This window comes from Equus quagga, chromosome 15 (genome assembly GCF_021613505.1).
Source record: "Equus quagga isolate Etosha38 chromosome 15, UCLA_HA_Equagga_1.0, whole genome shotgun sequence".
NCBI lineage: Eukaryota > Metazoa > Chordata > Mammalia > Perissodactyla > Equidae > Equus > Equus quagga.
This window is the reverse complement of record NC_060281.1, coordinates 77,884,526-77,903,690: the sequence shown is the minus strand read 5'-3', so window position 1 is coordinate 77,903,690 and position 19,165 is coordinate 77,884,526. Positions and strand designations below refer to the sequence as shown.

At 44.4% G+C, this 19,165-nt stretch overlaps 1 protein-coding gene across 2 annotated transcripts; it reads left to right on the top strand.

Annotated features, from left to right (window-relative positions):
* The first annotated feature begins 58 nt into the window (after nt 1-58).
* WSB2 (WD repeat and SOCS box containing 2) lies at nt 59-19,043 on the top strand. 2 transcript variants are annotated; one of them, XM_046639519.1, is made up of 10 exons: nt 59-186; nt 989-1,019; nt 6,943-7,111; nt 11,791-12,035; nt 12,199-12,330; nt 14,684-14,784; nt 16,147-16,319; nt 17,076-17,186; nt 17,308-17,415; nt 18,033-19,043. In XM_046639519.1, the coding sequence occupies exons 2-10, from the start codon at nt 998-1,000 to the stop codon at nt 18,193-18,195; spliced, it is 1,224 nt and encodes a 407-aa protein (XP_046495475.1). In that variant the 5' UTR covers nt 59-186; nt 989-997; the 3' UTR covers nt 18,196-19,043. The 2 variants fall into 2 exon arrangements, with proteins under 2 accessions (XP_046495475.1, XP_046495474.1); XM_046639518.1 differs by having other exon boundaries at nt 68-197.
* Nucleotides 19,044-19,165: the final 122 nt, after the last annotated feature.

Below are 19,165 nucleotides of genomic sequence, written 5' to 3'. Positions count from 1 at the left end.
GGGGGGGGCCGGCCTGGGCCGTCCGCGCGGGCAGGCGGCGGGGTGCGCGCCCGGCGCCCAGCTTTGTTTCACTTTCGCTGTCAGCGGCAGCCACCCCGTCTCCTGGAGCCGACGGGACCGGGGAGATCGGGCCTCGGCGTGGCGGGACCCCCACCCCCTGGGACGGGGGCCTGGCACCTCCGCCCGGTGGGATGCGGGTGCGCCGAGCCCTAAGGGTGATACCCGGGGTTGGGGGGGGTGGCCAGGTGCCGGTGACGCACTCGCAGGTCGGGGTGGGAGTCCGCTCTGCCCCTTCCAGGCGGTGCGATGGTGCGCCTACCCCCAGTCTGTTTCGTATCTGCAAAATGGGACAACAATAGTGCCTGCCTCCGTGGGAGGTTGGGAGCTTCCCAGACTCGCCTGTCCAGAGGCTGGGGTCTGGGGTCCCCGTTACAAAGTGCTTCCGAGCGTCTTCCAGGGGAGACGGATTCGTCAAGGGGGGTGGCGCTGGGGATGCTGATCCCTGGTGACAAGTACGGTGCGGCAAGTTGAGGATTCCCTGCTGGGTGAGGCCCTGCGTCCTTGTGCCCCGCTGTCATCGGAGGCCGGGAGTCAGGGTACTGGCTGCGCTGCGAGCCAGCCCGGCGGACGGCAGGCTCGGTGGGAACGGTGTGCCGGTTCGGCACAGGCACAGCCTCGGGACCTGGCCCTCGGGTCTCCCGTCCACCCGCCTCGCCCCTGAACCTCACCTATTTAGAAGTTTGGGGTGGGTTTCCTGCCCCTAAACCTCACCTATACAGAAATTGGGGGCGGGCTTGGGATTTATTCCGGGGGTCGGAACTCTTGACTAGACCCCATGCTTAAAGGCACGTTCTTTAGGGAGCATTCTCAGAACGGGTCCAGGCCTAGGGCTCGGAACTTGTTCTAGAACCTCTTTGTATTCTTCCAGTGAAGCTCGAGCGTCGTCCTGGTCTGGAGGATTCTGATTGTTGCTATTTGTGTTTCCCAGGCTTGTTGGATGGAGCAGGGATTGCCGGTGGGTAGGTTGAAATCCGGGTATTCCCTGGGGTGGTGTAACTTTTTAATTTGGGAAATGACATTTCTTTGTTTGCTGGAGTCAGGCATTCAGTAAAAGGTGTGGAGGCCGCTCTCTCCGCCTTCCCATCTAGATAAGGGCTTTCTTTTCAGTGAATGTGTTACCCACGGATCTCTTTAAATGGCCCCACTGTTTGCCCCAATCTTGTATGAATCTTTAATAGCTTCCGCTGTTGTTTCCATGAGCTCCCTAGAGTTAAATCCAAAAGGATCTGTAGCTAACCTCCCTTTTTAGTAGGAATCTGTTTCCAGTTTTGAGTTTTTCCTAATGATTGACGTGTGTTTTAGGGGTATGAGCAGAGCTCTTGAGAGCTGCTAAGCTACTGTAAAAAAAAAAAAAAAAAAAAGCCCAAGAGTTACGTTCTTTTGAAACTCAGTAAAGCCCATTGAAATGAGATGACAATGGACAACAATAGATATCTTCAGAGCAGTGGATAGAATTCATTTATTCATTCAATAAATATTTATTGAGTGTCTACTATGTGCCAGGCACTATCTAGGCCATCGCTGGCCAATAGAAATGTAATACGAGCCACGTAATGTCATTTAAAATGTTCTAGTAACTGCAGTAAAGAAAGTGAAATTGATTTTAAAACTATCTTTGTCAATCCAACATATCTAAAGTATAATTTCAACATGCAATCATGATTGATCATTGATATATTTTAGGATTTTTTTGGTACCAAGTCTTTGAAATACAATGTGTAGTATTTTTTTTTCTTTCAGTTATTGGATTTTATTTTTTTGCAGCATTACATTTTATACATATTCATGCAGAACAGAAGTGCAGCGTTATTGAGGCTGCCCTGGGAGCGAAAAGCTGTTGTACGTAAGAATGCACCACCTTTACATTGTCACACTTTGCAACAATTGAACTATATGCAACTATTTTTTTTAATAATAAAATCTTGGTTTGTATTTTTTTTCTTTTGCCATTTTTTTAAGTGCAGTAACACTATTTTATAACATTATATAAATTTGAGGTGTATTTCATTATATTTCGATTTCTATGTAGACTACATCGTGTCAACACCCAGAGGCTAATTATAATCCATCATACAGTGTGTATTATATACCTAACAGCCCTTCTTAATTCGGACTCGCCACACTTAAGTGGCCAGTAGCCACGCTTGGCTAGTGGTTACTGTATTGGACAGCACAGCTCAATAGCAGTCAACAGATAGACAAGTTCTGGGTGGGACTGGGGAAGAGTTAGACAATAAATACATAAAAACAACAAGTAAGCGATCAAGAAAACATCTGTAAGTGATGGTTATAAAGAAAACTAAATGGAGTGAGAGGAAAGTGACTGGGACACTTTAGATAGTGAGGCCAAGAAGGTCTCTGAGAAGGTGACATCAGCACTGAGCCCTGAATGATAAGATGGAGCAGCCGGGCAAAGATCTGGGGCCAGGCAGGCAGAATTTTCCAGGCCAATGGAACATCTAATGCAAAGATCCTGAGACAGGACGAATCACCAAGCTTCCTGCCAGCTGGAGTCATATTGCTTCCATCTCTGTGTTCAGGCGAGTCTCCATTCACAGAAGAGTCCCATAATAAATATCTTTCCATTTGGCCTAGTTGTCTAAACACATCCCAATGTTTGATTAGAAAACCTTGATCTATAGGCCTTTTCACCAAGAAGGGCCACCGCAGGTACAATCCCAGATGAGGCTGGATCTTCCTGGCTTCGTTTTTTTTTTTTTTCCAGTTCTGCACTAATTATGGCTTTCTTTTCCAGCAGCCAAGTTTAGTTTGGGCCCAGACTCCCCGTCAGAATTTCCTTAGTTATAGAAACGAACAGACAGGAGTCACTGAGTTCTTTCTTCTTTTAGCTTCTAGATTCCTGAGCCTGAAATAGCAAGAGATTAAATCCCCAAATCATAGAAATAGAGTGTGAAATCTGGGTATGGCTTGTGTTTAAGAAGCATTTCATGCAAAATGTTTGGCATAGGCATCATAATAGTTTAAGAGGCTCCATTTCGTTTATATTTAAAGAGGCATACCATGTATATTTATTCAGCAAATATTTACTGTCTGCCTGCCCTCTGCCAGCAGTTCTGCTGGGCACAAAGTCCCTGCTCCTGTGGAGCTGATGTCCTAGTTGGGGGAGACGGATAATAATCATACTGGCAATTGTGCTGTAAAGAAAATAAAGTGAGGAGTTGTGAAGGAGATTGACTTGGGGTCAGCGAAGGGCTCTGTAAGGAGTTGTCATTTGAGCGCAGACCTGAATGAAGAGAGGGAGCCAGCCATGGGAGGGGGGGCAATCTGGGCAAAGGTCCTGAGGTTGGAACTAATTGCGCACAGTCAAGGGGTGAGAAAATGCTAGTGTGCTAGAGCCGGGGGCAGGGAGAGGAGAGGTGTAAACTCAGGTGGGAGATGAAGGCAGAGGCCAGGTTTATGCAGGCCTTCGAGGTCAGGGCGAGGAGTTCGGATTTTATTCTAGGAGTGGTTGAAATTAATCTCTCTGGTGAGGAAAATGGATGGTGGGAGCCAGAGCAGGAGCTAGGAGAGCAGTTAGAAGGCTGCTTAGTGAAAGCTGATGTTTCATAGATTAGATAAGATGATGGTGATGAGATGTTGCATAGGTTAGAGTAGTAGCCATGGAGATGAAGAGAAGTTAGGTTTGCCGAGTCTTTTGGAAACAGACTTGGTAGGACTTGATAATGGATTTGGTGGGAGGTTAAGAAAGGAGAGAAATCAAGTTTATATTGCGTAGAGTTTCCATGGTGTCAAAAGGGTGGATGATTTGCATGTTGTGGAAGAAGTGAACCAAGTGTGGATGTTGTTAGGATGGAATAAAGAAGTCAACTGATGAAAATTTATCTCCAGATCAGTCAATGTCATTTAATATTTGACTACATCCAGGTTTCTCGACCTTGGCACTGTTGACATTTTGGGTCAGATAATTCTTTGTGTCGGGGGCTGTCCTGTGAACTGTAGGATGTTTAGCAGCATTCATGGCCTCTGTCCATTAGATACCAGTAGCACCGTCCTCAGTTATGACAACCAGAATGTTTCCAGAAATTGGCACATGTCCCCAGGGGGCAAAATTACCCCCGTTTGAGAACCACTGGACTACATGAAGGAGGCATTAACATACTATGGCTGTGTCGTCATAAGAAAATATCTAGAAGTAACGAGATTGAAGAAAACGCTGTGGGATTGCTGCGTAACGTCAGGAGACCTGTTTTGGATTTAAAATATAAAGTAACTTCTTACCATACAAATATTCACGTCCAGAGGAGTATGCGCCTACAGACAAGTAATTGCGTAAATGAGAGGATCATATGTGCAAACACATACACATTTCCAGGAGGAATTACCTGGGCCTTTACAAATGCTCATCGAGACAGACCTAATATAGTAAAACCTATACTTACACACGGAACCTGAGGGAATGAATATTTTCTTTACAAAGAAACTTCCTTAAATTTTCTTTGAATAGCAAAGCCACCAAAGGCTTGATAGGATTTATTAAAATTCTATTTAAAGACAGAATTTCTAGCAACACATTCTATAAAACAAGATACACCCATGTATTTTCCTATAAAGTATATACCAGAAAATGTATACGTATATAAATATTATATACATATATGCACAAATACGTGCATCTTTACCATCTATTTCATTGAATCCAAGATGTCATGAATTGTATTGCCATTATGTATCCCTGAGAAAAAATACTGCGTATTTAACTATGAAAAGTTAGTCCTTGTGATGCGGGCTGGGCGAGTCAAGGAGTCAAAAGAAAGATTTCTTGGACTCTCGAGGTCTGGCAGTAGTGCTCCTTTATTCAGAGAATAGCGTGGGCACAGGACCCACGGGCAGTAAAGAGCTGCAGGCATGGGGACAGCACCCATGGGGAGTGAAGAGCTGCTGCAGTGTGTTGAGAGTTGGGGCTAAATTTATAAGGCATGGGTACTTATTTTTACTAGACAAAGAAAAGATGATGTAAAAAGTCATTACAGGCTTTCAGTGCAGATGGGGTCTGGTTATTGTGTGGTCGTATAACTTTAGATGTGAATCTGGTCATATAGATCAGCATGTAGGCCAGGACACCTTGGGCTTCTGTACTTGGGGCAGCCTTGATCCACATCACTTGTAAGGTACATCCTGATTTCAGTGAGGTCCAAATGTGAGAAGACGTATAAGGATATGTCCTAAAGTATATGAAATATGGGCTATTTAAATTACTATCTGGTAACATATGAAAGGGTCAGAGTCTCGAAACCATTAAAGTAGAACATCAGGAAGTGACCTCATTCAGGATGGAGGCCAGTATTTCTATTAGTATGCATCACAATCCTAGTGGTCAAAAAATCAATTCAGAAGGCCTTTAACTTAGAAGCTTTGTCAGCCTTGGAGACTCTTCTCTTGGAGTAGAGAATTGATGTAGGAACTGCCCTGCAGGCTGATGAAGAAGCACCGATCCAGCACCTGCTCTTCACAAGGTGCTGTGCTAGAGCCCGAGAGAAACGAAGGTTTAACTGTCTTGCTGTTTGAACAAGGTGCTTAAATTCTGGTTGGGGGGTGGGCAAGGGAAACTGGTTACTACAGGAGAGAATGGAATAAGCGGTGGACCGACTTGCGCTTTGATAGTGTGAGATCAGGGTAGACGTCTCTGTTGCTAATCTAAGTGGGATTCTCCTAGGCAGAGAATGAGTCCAGACGTGAACGTGCCTGAGCTGCTCGGGAAAACTTGTGTGGCCAGATGTGGCGTGCAGGGAGTTGTAACAGAAAGGAGCCCGGGGCCGATGGTGTTGGGTGGAAGGCCGGGGCCCAGCGTCTTTTATTGTGTAGGCAGGTGGGATGTATTTGAAAGAAATGTTGTGATGTGATGTGTGTTTCAGCTTTAGCAGGGTCTCTGGGGGCAGGAAAATGAATCAGGAGAGTCTTGTAAAAGACCTGGGCAAGATGGGATGATTTATTTATTTATTTATTTATTTATTTTTTGGGCACTATAGCATTATTTATTTATTTATTTTTTTTCATGTAGAATATTTTATTTCATTTTTTTTATTTTTTATTTTTTTTTTTTATTAATGTTATGATAGATTACAACCTTGTGAGATTTCAGTTGTACATTTTTGTTAGTCATGTTGTGGGTACACCACTTCCCCCTCCGTACCCTCCCCCAACCCCCCTTTTCCCTGGTAACCACCGATCAGATCTCCTTCTCAATATACTAATTTCCACCTATGAGTGGAGTCATATAGAGTTCGTCTTTCTCTGACTGACTTATTTCGCTTAACATAATGCCCTCGAGGTCCATCAAGATGGGATGATTTAAATCGGAACAGAGAGGAGATGGAAGTGGGAGCCTGATCATTAGGCCTGAGGGAGAGGAAGCAGGGCAAGTGCTGAGCGTTTTAGCCTGGATGAGGAGGAGCATGCTGGTGAGTGAGCCGGAGCCTTGGAGTTTGAGATACTCCTTTCACTTGTGGCCTCACAGCAGGTTCTTTCTGAGGAGACCTAAGATACATGTGAAGGCCTCCTAATCTGCACCGTGCAGCATGATCCTTGCCTGGTCTCTCCTCTCTTCCTCCTCAGGCATTCATAGGAAAATGAGGCCTCCATTCACTGGGTTCACCCGCACAAAGGTTACTCTGAGTCATGGTTAACCAGCAATCTGTTGGAGTCCCGGGACTGAGTAATGGCAGTGGAATGTGGCCTGTGGCTACTGTTATCGCCCCAGGTCATTTAAATGACAACTCCCTCTCAGCCTCCATAGTGTCACCCTTTGCCATGGGGAGACAGCAGCTTTCCTGTACCTGAGTGAGCAAGGTGGTCAGGGAGCCTGGCTCCCCGCCTCCGTGGAACTGAGGGGGCTTGTTTGAAGCATACTGTCTCCCCTCCCAGAGGAACCACTGCTGCTGGCCGAACTCAAGCCCGGGCGCCCCCACCAGTTTGATTGGAAGTCAAGCTGTGAAACCTGGAGTGTCGCCTTCTCCCCAGATGGTTCCTGGTTTGCTTGGTCTCAAGGACACTGCATTGTCAAGCTGATCCCCTGGCCGCTGGAGGAGCAGTTGTAAGTATTCTGGCACCCAAAGGGACAAGAGAGTCCTCATGATGGAGAGCATGAGCACTTTCCCAAATTAGTCCTGCCATTTGGGGTCTCCCTGCCCAAGAACAGGAGAGGGAAAATGAACAGTTCGGGAATTGATCATTGGGTTTCCAGAGTCCTGCATTCTGTATGTGCGAAAATTAATTCTATCGAGATTCCGTTAGCTCCAAGTTCTTTTTTAACTGCTTTATTGAGATAGAATTTACGTATCGTACAATGTATGATTGTATGATACAATCATAGAAAACTACAATTTGTATGTGCAAATTGTACAATTGAATTGTACAGTTCAGTAGCTTTTCGTATGTTCACAGAGTTGTGCATCCATCACCATGATCACTCTTAGAACATTTTCATTACCCCAAAAAGAAACCCCACATCCCTTAGCCGTCCTCCTACTCTGCAGCCCTGAACAGCTGCTAATCTTCCTGTCTTTACAGATTTGCGTATTCTAGACATTCACATAAATCGAATCATACACTGTGTAGTCTTTTCTTTTTCTTTTTAAGATTTTATTTTTCCTTTTTCTCCCCAAAGTCCCCTGGTACATAGTTGTATATTTTTAGTTGTGGGTCCTTCTAGTTGTGGCATGTGGGACGCTGCCTCAGCGTGGCTTGATGAGCAGTGCCATGTCTGTGCCCAGGATCCGAACTGGTGAAACCCTGGGCCGTCAGAGCAGAGCGTGCAAACTTAACCACTCGGCCATGTGGCCGGGCCCTGTGTGTAGCCTTTTTTGACTGACGTCTTTCACTTAGGATAATATTTTCACAGTTACCTAAGTTGTAGCCTGTATTAGTACTTCATTTCCTTCTGTTGCCAAATTATGCTCCACTGTGTGGAGATACCACACTTTGTTTATACATTTATCAGTTGGTGGACATTTAGGTTGTTTTCACTTTTGGGCTGTTATAGATAATGCTGCTATGAACATTTATATACAAGTATTTGTGTGGACGTATCTTTTCACGTTTAACTGTTTGAGGAACTGTCAGGCTGTTTTCCAGACTAGCTGCACCATTTTACAGTCCCTCTAGCAATGTGTGACTTTTCCACATCCTCACCAACACTTATTATTGTCTGTCTTTTCGATGATGGTGTAGCCATCCTAGTGGATGTGAAGTGGCATCTCCTTGTCGTTTTGATTCGCATTTCCTTGATGGCTACTGATGTTGAGTATCTTTTCATGTGCTTATTGACCTTTTGTGTATCTTCTTTGGAGAAATGTCTGTTCAGATCTTTTGCCTATTTTTAAATTGGGTGTTTGTCTTTTTATTAGCGACTAAGTTTAGTTTCTGATACTAACTAGTTTTTCTTTCTTTGGGCTGGACAGGTCCCGTGTCTGCATGTTGTGAGCTCCCAGTCAGATGGCCCAGCATTTGCATCTTTTTGTTTGTTCCAGGGCAGCTCTATGTCTGCATTTATTTATTCAGCCAACATTTGCTGCAAATCTTCTTTGCCTGACCCTGAGCTAGGGGTTAAGAATCCTGAAATAAATCAAACACAGCCCCTGCCCTTGAGGGTCTCATTTGTTTTGTTTTAGGCATTTTTTATAAATCACATTAAATTTAAGTTTTTTATAAGTTCAGTGTGCAGCTTGTTGCCTTGATAATAAGTAATGCTGGCAAGAGTTTGCTGAGATGGGTACTCTGCACACTGCTGGGATTGCGGGGTGTGGATTGATGCACTTTGTGGAAGGAAGGCTGTTTGGCAGTATGCATCAAGGACCTTAAAATGTTCTCCCAGCTGTTAGGAATCTCAGAAATGGGGTCATCTGTTTCCATATGCGATTTTCATCACAAAATTAATTATATAGTAGTGAAAAATCAGAAATCGCTTAAAATCCAGTGATGAGAGAATGGTTAAGGAAATTGTGGCATTGCCGTATGATATTTTTGCAGCCATCAAAGATTCTTATGTGTTTTTTTAATCGTGATTTTCGGTTCCTTCTGTGCTCAGTTTACTGATAATGCCAAGGTCGTTCGTTGTTTATTGATCTTGCACTCAAAATACGAGGGACTCAACTTCATATCCACACTTAAGTCTGATATAAATTTATAGTCTGAAAAAGTTTATTTTAAAAGTATAAAGTGGAGAATCTGTTTTCCTGAAAATTACTCTTGTATCAAATGTATACTTTACTAGAGGTATTTATTCTTCCAGTGTTCACTAAGGAAAATGGGGATTTGAGCATTAACCTTTTTTTGTGTATCTAATATAATGAGAGAAAATGTTATTGTTTAATATATTAAATAAGTTACTTGTTTTGAAAGTAACATGTTTAAAATCACACATTTTAAAGAATATTAACTTGGGGAAATGCTTATAGTTTAAGGCTTATTGAAAAAAGTGAGCTATAAAACCATATATGCAATATGGTCCCAAATTTGTTTTTTTTAAACATATGTGTATACACATAAATAAAAATTTACAGTGAAATGTTTACTGTGGTTAGAGTGGTGTTAGGATTATGGGTAATTTTTTTTATTGTTTCTCTCATTTCCAAATTTTTCCCATGTTTCTCTATTTTTATAATTTAAAATAATTATTTTAAAAGTCCTTTAAAAAGGGGGAATTTAGGGCCTTTATATTCCTGTTAGGATTGTTACACATTTTTAAAAATGTTACAGTGCTTTTGATATTGAGCAAATAATTGATAGTAATTAGGTAATTGTACTACTTTTAGAAATAAAGTTTTTAGAAACTTTAATTTCGGTGAAGTTCTCCCAGTGATCTCTCTTGCCCTTCCCATGATCGCGTTTTGCCACCTCCTGTCACTCATCCCCTGATTGATTGGCAACCTCAGAAATCCAGGTGATCTGTTGAGCGCTAGCCTGGGATGCCCAAGACTCGAGTTCGAGTTCTAGTTCTGCCCCTGCTTTTGTGACCCCAGGAAAGTTAACTCTACCCCTAAAATGGAGATTTTTAAATTTTAGTCCCTCTAGAGAAATCAAATGTATAATATTAAAATGAATTAATATGTAGATGTGCCCTAGTTTCTTTGTAGTAAAGTAGCTACAGATGTATTCCTTAATTCAAATATAGGAGTTAGGATTTTATGAAAGATCAAACCAAGGTAACTTTGGCAGTTCCAGGCTGTCCTACAGCTCTCCCCGTAGCCAGCATTTTCTGTGCTACTTCCCTGTCTGGCAGACCCAGGCCCCTGTGCCAGGGCCAAGCAGGTCTGTGAGGCGTGTGGATTAAGCAGGGCCAATCGAAAAGACCTTCGTTACCACATTCAGACATTTTGTCAGAATAATAAAATTTCAGGCTACATTTGGCCATTTAAACCTGGGGTTGGCAAACTTTTTCTATTAAGGCCCAAATGGCAAATGCTTTTGGCTTTGAGGGCCATATAGTCTCTGTCGAGACTATTCTGCTGTGCTGTTCTAGTGTGAAAACAGCCATGGGCGGTTCGTGAACGAATGAACGTGGTGGTGTTCCAACTAGCCTTCGTTTATAAGAACTGACTGCCAGCCTGGGCATAGTTTGCCAACTTGATTTAGACTAATAGAGTTTTAGAGCTGAAGGAGCCTACATTTGCCACAGTTCCTCCCTTTTAATTTTACAGGTGAACTTGGTTAAAATTCCTTAATATATTTCAAGTACACAATTGACAAAAATGTGATTAACTCACAGCTTTTTGGAAACAAATATATACATAAAGAGGTCCAGCTACATGTGTGTTGAGTATAGGGCTTCTCATAGAACTGAGTTCCAGCTTTCTCATCTCCATTTCCCCTAGTTTGATGTACTCTGGAGTGTGGTCAGGGTCACATAGAAAAGTAGGACTTAATACTCGCCCTAATAAAGTGTGCTACATGCAGGAAACTTCACGTTTTCCAGCTGACCCCCAGGGCTGTCTGACTCCGCATGCGTTTGCGATACACTGTCTGCTAGGTGGAGTAGTGGGCAGGGCCCAGGTCTTAAGGAGTCTCACTTGGCTTATCTGGGCCTGTGTTTCCCCATAAGTAGAATATGAAAGGAGAGTGTTGAGCTAGGAGCTCCTCCAGGTCAGGGCACCCCTGAACCATTCTGTGGGTTCTTTCTTTCCTTGACAACCCCACTGGTTGGTTCCTGTGCTGGATGTACCATCAGAAGTCAACGAAAGAGCCTCATTAATTGATTAGAACATAGTCAGTGAAGGTGGAAATCAGTGTGTACCAAGCAAACTGTGTTGGCCAGAAGGAGGTTTATTTTCCTCCTCCTCGGGGCTTTCTAAGCTAGAGGTAAGGGGGCTCATCAGGCAGGAGAAGAGCAGATGAGTGTTCAGACCCTAAGTTCTGCCCCAGTTCCAAACCTACAGCATGCCCTCTTTCTCATGGGAAAAACTGAGTGCATCTTTCCTTCCACGCGTCAAAACCTGAGAGAACTTTCTGAGGAAGCGTATGGCTCCCTAGAGCATCTGTGATCTAGTTATCCCACCAGGCAGGTCACCCCATTCCAGGGCTATCACAAATGAGATGATCCAAGGCCAGTGGAACCTCTGTTACATGAATTCTAAAAAGAAAGAAAAAGAAAAATCATACCAGAATTCACTGAAGACCAATTTGTTTCTAGGACTTTAACATCTTAGGTATCCCAGGATGAAAAGTTGGTTGACGTGGTGACGATTTCAGGCTCATTAAGAACTCTCTCTCCCCCAGCATCCCTAAAGGGTTTGAAGCCAAAAGCCGAAGCAGCAAGAGTGATTCAAAAGGACGAGGCAGCCCAAAGGAGAAGACTCTTGACTGTGGGCAGATTGTCTGGGGTTTGGCCTTCAGCCCGTGGCCTTCTCCACCTAGCAGGAAGCTCTGGGCACGCCACCATCCCCAAGTGCCGGATGTCTCTTGCCTCATCCTTGCTACAGGACTCAATGATGGGCAAATCAAGATTTGGGAGGTGCAGACAGGTAGGTCATTTCTGGGTGGCACAAGGTCCTGGAGGCTCGTGGGCATGTTCTAATTAGGGAACAGAGGATCTACTGGCACCCCACTTGGCTAAGGGGTGTAGCAGTGACTGGCAGACTGGGTGCCGCCTCTCCCGCTGACTGAATGCTCCTGCTCCCACGCCAGGGCTCCTGCTTTTGAATCTTTCTGGCCACCAAGATGTCGTGAGAGATCTCAGCTTCACACCCAGTGGCAGCTTGATTTTGGTCTCTGCGTCTCGAGATAAGACTCTTCGCATCTGGGACCTGAATAAACATGGTATGGACTTGATAGAACTACTTGGCAACTCCAAAAATACTATATTTGCTCCTTTCTCCACTTTCCCGGTCATTTTTATCTAGAATAGTGGTTCTCAACCTTCTTCTTATTGCCTCCTAAGGATCCTTTTTAGATATGTTTTTCTAATCCCCCATGAGGTTTTAATACCAAAGATATACCGTTTATTTATGCACTGAATGCATGTCTATACTTTCAGTGTAAAAACACGTGATTTTGGGGGGCACCAAGAACCAATTTTCACTCCTACTGATATCAGCCCTTTTGGAAAAACTGATCTGGAACAGGTTTTCTCAACCACAGCACTGTTTACATTTTGGGGTGGATAATTCTTTGTTGCGGGCTGTCCTGTGCATTCTAGGATGGTGAGCATGACCCCTGGCCTCTACGCGTTAGATGCCAGCACCTTCTCTGGTTGTGACAACCAAAAATGTCTCCAGACATTGCCTGGTGTCCACGTGGAGGGCAGAGTCTCCTAGGCTGGAAACTGCTCGTCTAGAAGTCATCGTGTTGGGTACACTCTGTTAGAAATAAAGAGTTTCTTTGTGAAGTAGAGTCTTTGCCTAGAAGAGTTCTCTCAGGCTAGAGAAGGTCAACTTTTATGGAATTCTGCCTTGAGCAGAACTGCTTACCGGAGCAGCCCAGTAAAGAATTTCACACATCTTTGGTGTTGATCTTTAACTGGAAAGGGTGGCGTAGGGAAGGGGAGTTTATTTCCAGGCCATTTCTCCCCAACGTGGGCAGGGACGCAGGGCCTGGAGGGAGGCAGGAGGAGGAAATGGCGATGTGGACGGTTCCTGAAGAGGCACACTCGTCCCCAGTAACGGCACTGGGACTCTTGCCCGAGCCATGATGGTTCCAGCTCCCCACAGCCACAAGAGAGGACCTCTCTCCCGCCCTCTTAGAAACGAGTCTGATAACTTGTCAGACAGCTAAGAAGGTGCTAGTAATGTCCGCATCTGGCAGCAGCTAATCACTGAGAGGATTCCGGATAGTTTCTGCCCATTACTATGGAACTTGGAAGTCACACAGTCTAAGAAAGCTCTGCTGACTGGGAAGCCTTCTCAAAGGCAGTGCCATTTTTAATGCGTGGCCAGAGGCAGCTTGTCGCCAGCTAAGGAAGGTCCTGGAAGTGGCTTTAAAATCACTTGGTGGTTGGAAAGGGGGTACTAGCTGAGGGGGACTGAGAGTGGGCAGAGTGGACTAGGCCAGTTATGAGGACTGCAGGGAGAAGAGGGGACTAAAGTAGTGTTCCCTGCTGCCTGGCCCTGCCCTACCAAGCTGCCTTAATTTATTCAACACTCACAACTACTCTGGGGGCCAGGTACTCTTCTTATCTGACAGCTCAAGAAACCATGACTCCCTCAAAAAAAATATTTATTTATACCCATTTTCTTTTTTGGCTTGGCTCCTGCCGCCCCATCCCTCTTGTCTTCCCCTCCATTGCATTCCGCTGTAATCCCCCTGCAGCCTTGTAACCCCTGCCGAGGGCCTCCTGTATTTCCCTGTGTACTTACATAATCCTCTTCAGACACCTACACTCTTACATTTATGGGTTTTGAGGTCATTGTTTCACAAAAATGGATTCATATTCTTCACATTTTTTTCTGCATCTTGCTTTTTTCGCTAAACAGTACTCCGTGGAAATCTAGATCCCTAATTCCATTTGAATTAACGGAGTGGATATATCACCATTTGTTCAACCATTCCTCACCTGTTCCCCTATGGATGGGCATTTAGTTTTTTCCAAAAACTGAGAACTGGAGAGGTTGCATGACTGACCCTGGGTTATGCGCTGAGTAAACAGTGGAGCCACCGTTCAAATTCAAGTTTGCCTGACCCCAGAACATGTGGCCCTAATTCCTCCGCACCCTTACTCACCCAGACAGCCCGGCGAGGGTGAGAGCGTAGAGTGGGATCCTTGTGATGGGGGAAACTGCCAGAGTGTAACAACCAAGAATTGAAGATAAACAAACTCAAATTTGGAAGGATGCTTTAAAGTGCTTGAGGTGGTTGGGGGACCTGAAAAGAATGATCTCTGCTATCAAAGTGAGCTGTCAAATCTGACCCTTTATCCCACTGATCTTGTGGATTTGGTGAAACAGAAGGTAATAGTTTCCTTTGGGCATTAGAATAGCATATTAATAGATTTCAGGTGTTTAAATGACAAATCCTGCCTTATTTCTTTCTCTGCATTAAAAAAGTGGGCCTTTGGGCTCAGTTGATAGACAACCAGATGGATGTACTGGGTGGGTGGCTGTTCCTCCCAGTTCTTCAGTCTTGCTGCGTAGTGGATTTGAGAGTTGGCTCGCTGATGGCTCCGTTTCTCTGCTAGGTAAGCAGATCCAGGTGCTATCGGGCCACCTGCAGTGGGTCTACTGCTGCTCCATCTCCCCGGACTGCAGCATGCTGTGCTCTGCAGCTGGAGAGAAGTCGGTAAGTCTCAAACATTGTTGGCTTTTCCTCTGTCGGTTTAGTTCAGGAAGACATGGTGTCTGAAGCAGCCTGTGTTGTGAGAGGGTCAGTAAGCCAGTGTCCTCAAACTCCATCTGCAAATCAGCCCCAACAGAAGGTATGCTGGTGAGCGGTGACCCTCCTCCTGCACACCTCCCATTTGATTTGCACTTTGACCTGAACCAAAAGAGAGGAGCTGTTTGCCTTTACAGAATGGTAAAGCAGTGCTTTTTAAATGTCTTTTCCCCTTGGAGTCTAAGATTTTAAAAGTTACAACCCAGGGACCAGCCTGGTGCCATACACACTCCGCTTTCAATAGCCCCAGGGTTCACAGGTTCAGATCCCAGGCCAGACCTACACACCACTCATCAAGTCATGCTGTGGTGGCATCCCACATACAAAATAGCAGAAGATTGGCACAGATGTTAGCTCAGCGACAATCTTCTTCACCAAAAAAAAAAAAAAAAAGTTGCCATCCATATATGGATCTAAATTTCCTTTGAACCATCCGATTTGAATCTACCTAATTAGAATTTCCATTTCACATCATAAAATGTACAGTTACTTATTGAACTTTGTCCTGAAATCCTTTCTGTTATTTAAACAAGTATTAGAAACCCAAGGACAATTTGGGCACAATTTGTTTGAATTTTGTGCCTGCATCGAGCTGTTTGCTGTGACTGACTTGGGAGAGTTAAGAGTTAGCTATGTGGTATACCCAGGTAGTTAATCATTCATTTGAGGTTTGGAACTATGTGAAAGTGAGCGTTTTCTTAAAGGGAAGAAAATAAAATCCTACTTTTAATGATTCTCAGAAAGGTTTAAAGTGATGAACTATGTCAGACGTAGAGCCATGGGGCAGATTTCCGTGGTCCTGTAAACATATGGGCGGTGTAAACTGTCTTGGCAGGGTGCCGCCACTTTGTTGGGGGCCCTGGAGCTCACTTCTGAGCCCTGTTTTTGGTTTTAAGTGAAGGGATGAGATAGCCCTTGGCTTAGGTCTTCATCAGCACATATTGCCTGTTTGCAAACAGCTTGGAAGCAGAATGTGGAAGCCTCTACTGAGATGTTGTAGCTGGCAGACTTCCTGAGGCTGGCTCAGTTTATTCTCCCTTCAAGGAAGTTCCTCGAGCACGTCCATTGGTTAGGGGCCTCAAGAATTCAGACCTGTTACTTTATAAACCTGTATGATACGTTCTGGAAGAGCTGTAGAAAAGGGGAGTGGAGAACCTGGCTTCACCAGGCCCTGGGGCCTGAAGAGGGCATTGCTTTGCCTCTCACCGACTGTTCATGTTCCCAGCACTTTGTTTCTGCCCCTAACCAGGCATCTGTCACTTTCCACAGGTCTTTCTATGGAGCATGCGGTCCTACACATTAATCCGGAAGCTAGAGGGCCACCAAAGCAGTGTTGTCTCTTGTGATTTCTCCCCCGACTCTGCCTTGCTTGTCACAGCTTCTTACGATACCAACGTGATCATGTGGGACCCCTACACCGGGGAGAGGCTGAGGTCACTCCAGTAAGGACTGAATCCCTGCGTATGACTTCCTCTGTGGGGTGACTGATGAGAAACCCGCCTTGGATTAGACAGGTCCCTTTTAGAGTCTGGGGCATGGGAGGGGACACCCTGGTGAAAAGACACAGTGGGTTCAGTGGTTATTCTAAGGCACTGGTGTGCACTAGTGTTTCATTGTCAATTAAGTTCTCAAATTAGACCCGAGTGCCTTTGAGTCTCCTGATAGAGAAGGCTGTCTGTACTTCTTTGGATTCAGCATTATGAAACTCAAAGTGACTCTTTCTTTCCATTTACTAATAACTGTAGAAACAAGCTCAGAACAATCCTCTTATCGAAACTGTTATTTCCAAAATGAATTTTTGTGTTCTCACAACTTGGTCTGCTTTTTCCCTTTGTCTCTGTTGTTTTATGAAGCAAATAATAGGTACTCCTATAATTATCATGTATCTTAGCTTAAAAAAGACTTTCAGTTTGTACTGTGGCGTTAAAGTAAGGGCTGACGTACTTTGCATAAGAAAATTAGCACAGGGAGTGTTAGTAACCCTTCAGTCCCCTCCACAAGACACTTGGAGCCTTAGGAAATGCACTTTTTTAGTCTTCTTTTCTTGTCTGCAAATCCCAAGCTTTTCCATATGGGGTACAAGATGCATCTTGAGTCTTTTCATGTCCATGGCAGTTTGGCCTCCTGCCTGGGGATGAAAATGAAGGGGGGAGGGTGGCTGTCACTCCAGGCCTGCTGTCATGTTTCTTTCTCCTCAGCCATACCCAACTCGACCCCCCCATGGACGACAGTGATGTCCACATTAGCTCCCTGAGATCTGTGTGCTTCTCTCCCGAAGGCTTGTACCTCGCCACGGTGGCGGATGACAGGTAATGAAGAGACATCTTTATGCGGCCTCAGAGCAAGTCCCTGCAAGTAATTTTAGCATCACCCTTGGCATCTGGCCCCAGGTCTGCTAATCTGTGAATGTTCTTTTTTTCTCTCGTCCAGGCTCCTCAGGATCTGGGCCCTGGAACTGAAAACTCCAATTGCATTTGCTCCTATGACCAATGGTCTTTGCTGCACATTTTTTCCACATGGTGGAGTTATTGCCACAGGGTATGTATCTGTTAGCTGAACAGATGGGTAGCAATTGCTGCTGAGTATATCATGTAGCTTTTTAAGGAAAGAAAGCATCTAGAATTTTCTTGCCTATGAGGAAACCTTTAAGGAAATCCAAGATTACTTAAAATTCTAATATTCTATTCTGCCAATATAGGTTATTATTTACTCTTTAATATTTAATCTAAATGTAATTAAAGAGCTACAATTCATGCCACCTAATGGGCCAAGTCTGCAAGGAAGCGTAAATTAAGATGATGCAGAATTTATATGGGAAACCATTTAGGGCAGAGACCACCTTCCAGGGAACATCTATAATTCAGTCGGTGGCACTCATCTTCCCTCTGTTACATTCGCGCTCATAGTGCGGTTTAAAGAGGGCTGTGCTGACAGATAGCACTTTGATATCAAAGGTGGCTGGAGTTCTTCTAGTCCTCTCAGCAGATTGAATTATTTAGCACCACAGCCTTTACATCCATTTCAACGGTCAGGGTTGCATCTCACTCCAGAGTCTCCTGCTATTGCAAGTCAGAGTGGAAACATTAATAACCATCACAATGAAAACATGTATTTCCAAGGTCTGTCCTTACACGTCGATTTCTGTTTCGTTTCAGGACGAGGGATGGCCATGTCCAGTTCTGGACAGCTCCTAGGGTCCTATCATCACTGAAGCACTTATGCCGAAAAGCCCTTCGAAGTTTCCTAACAACCTACCAAGTGCTAGCACTGCCAATCCCCAAGAAAATGAAAGAGTTCCTCACGTACAGGACTTTTTAAGCAACGCTACAGTCTTAACTTGTTTTCTTTGTAGCAGGATAAATCTTCCTGGCAAAGGAGTAGCTGGAGTAATGGGCCAAACATCTGGTCTTGGATTGAAATAGAATTTCTCTTTGGGATTGTGAATAGAATGTAGCAAAACCAGATTCCAGTGGACTGGTCATGCATCTTTCCCCCTGTGACACGTACAAGTCAGTCAGAGGGGATTCTGCATCCACGGCAACACAGCCTTACCTTAAAGCTTCAGTCCACTTATAAACAGCAATTTGAACTCTTTCTAGTTGTTCTGATTCAAAGTGCAGTTACTGATGTTGTTTTAATAAGAGTAACTAGCCCTCAAAAGCCTCTGTGTAGTGACAGAGTTTCAACTCCCTCAACTGGGAAGTGTGGCTTCTGCCTAGTACTTGTCATTATTGTGTTTCAGATGCAGTGGTGGCATCGTTTAAAGTTCTCTCCTGCTGTGTCAGTTGTTTTGATGTTGGCAAATGCTCTCCTTTGTCTAGCTCCCCTCTGACCAGCAGGACAAAATTTTCCTGGAGCCGTCTGATGTGAGGTATTAACTTAGCTTAACTAAATTACAGGTGACTCAGACGCTGTGCTCCTGACTGATACAGACACTATCATTGGCTTTTTTTGTTTTTAACAATGGTGTGCATGTGCAGGAGATGACAAATTTATATGTCAGATTACACAAGGATGTATTCCTAAACTGCATGGCTGTTCAAATGGCTACTGAGTTGTCAGTTGTTTGCCATTCGTTACCATATTTATTGTATTTTCTCAACTGATGTTAAGGTACAACTGTGTTTTTCTCGACGGTATCTAAAAACCATAGTACTTAAGTCCAACAGTTGTGAAGCTGTCTCTTCTTCCTTGTGTAAAGACCTGGTGTGGTCATCGATCGAGCTGACTCTCATGCAGAGCTGACTACTGCCTCACCTCAGACTCATCAGCCAGCCTCCACTCCACC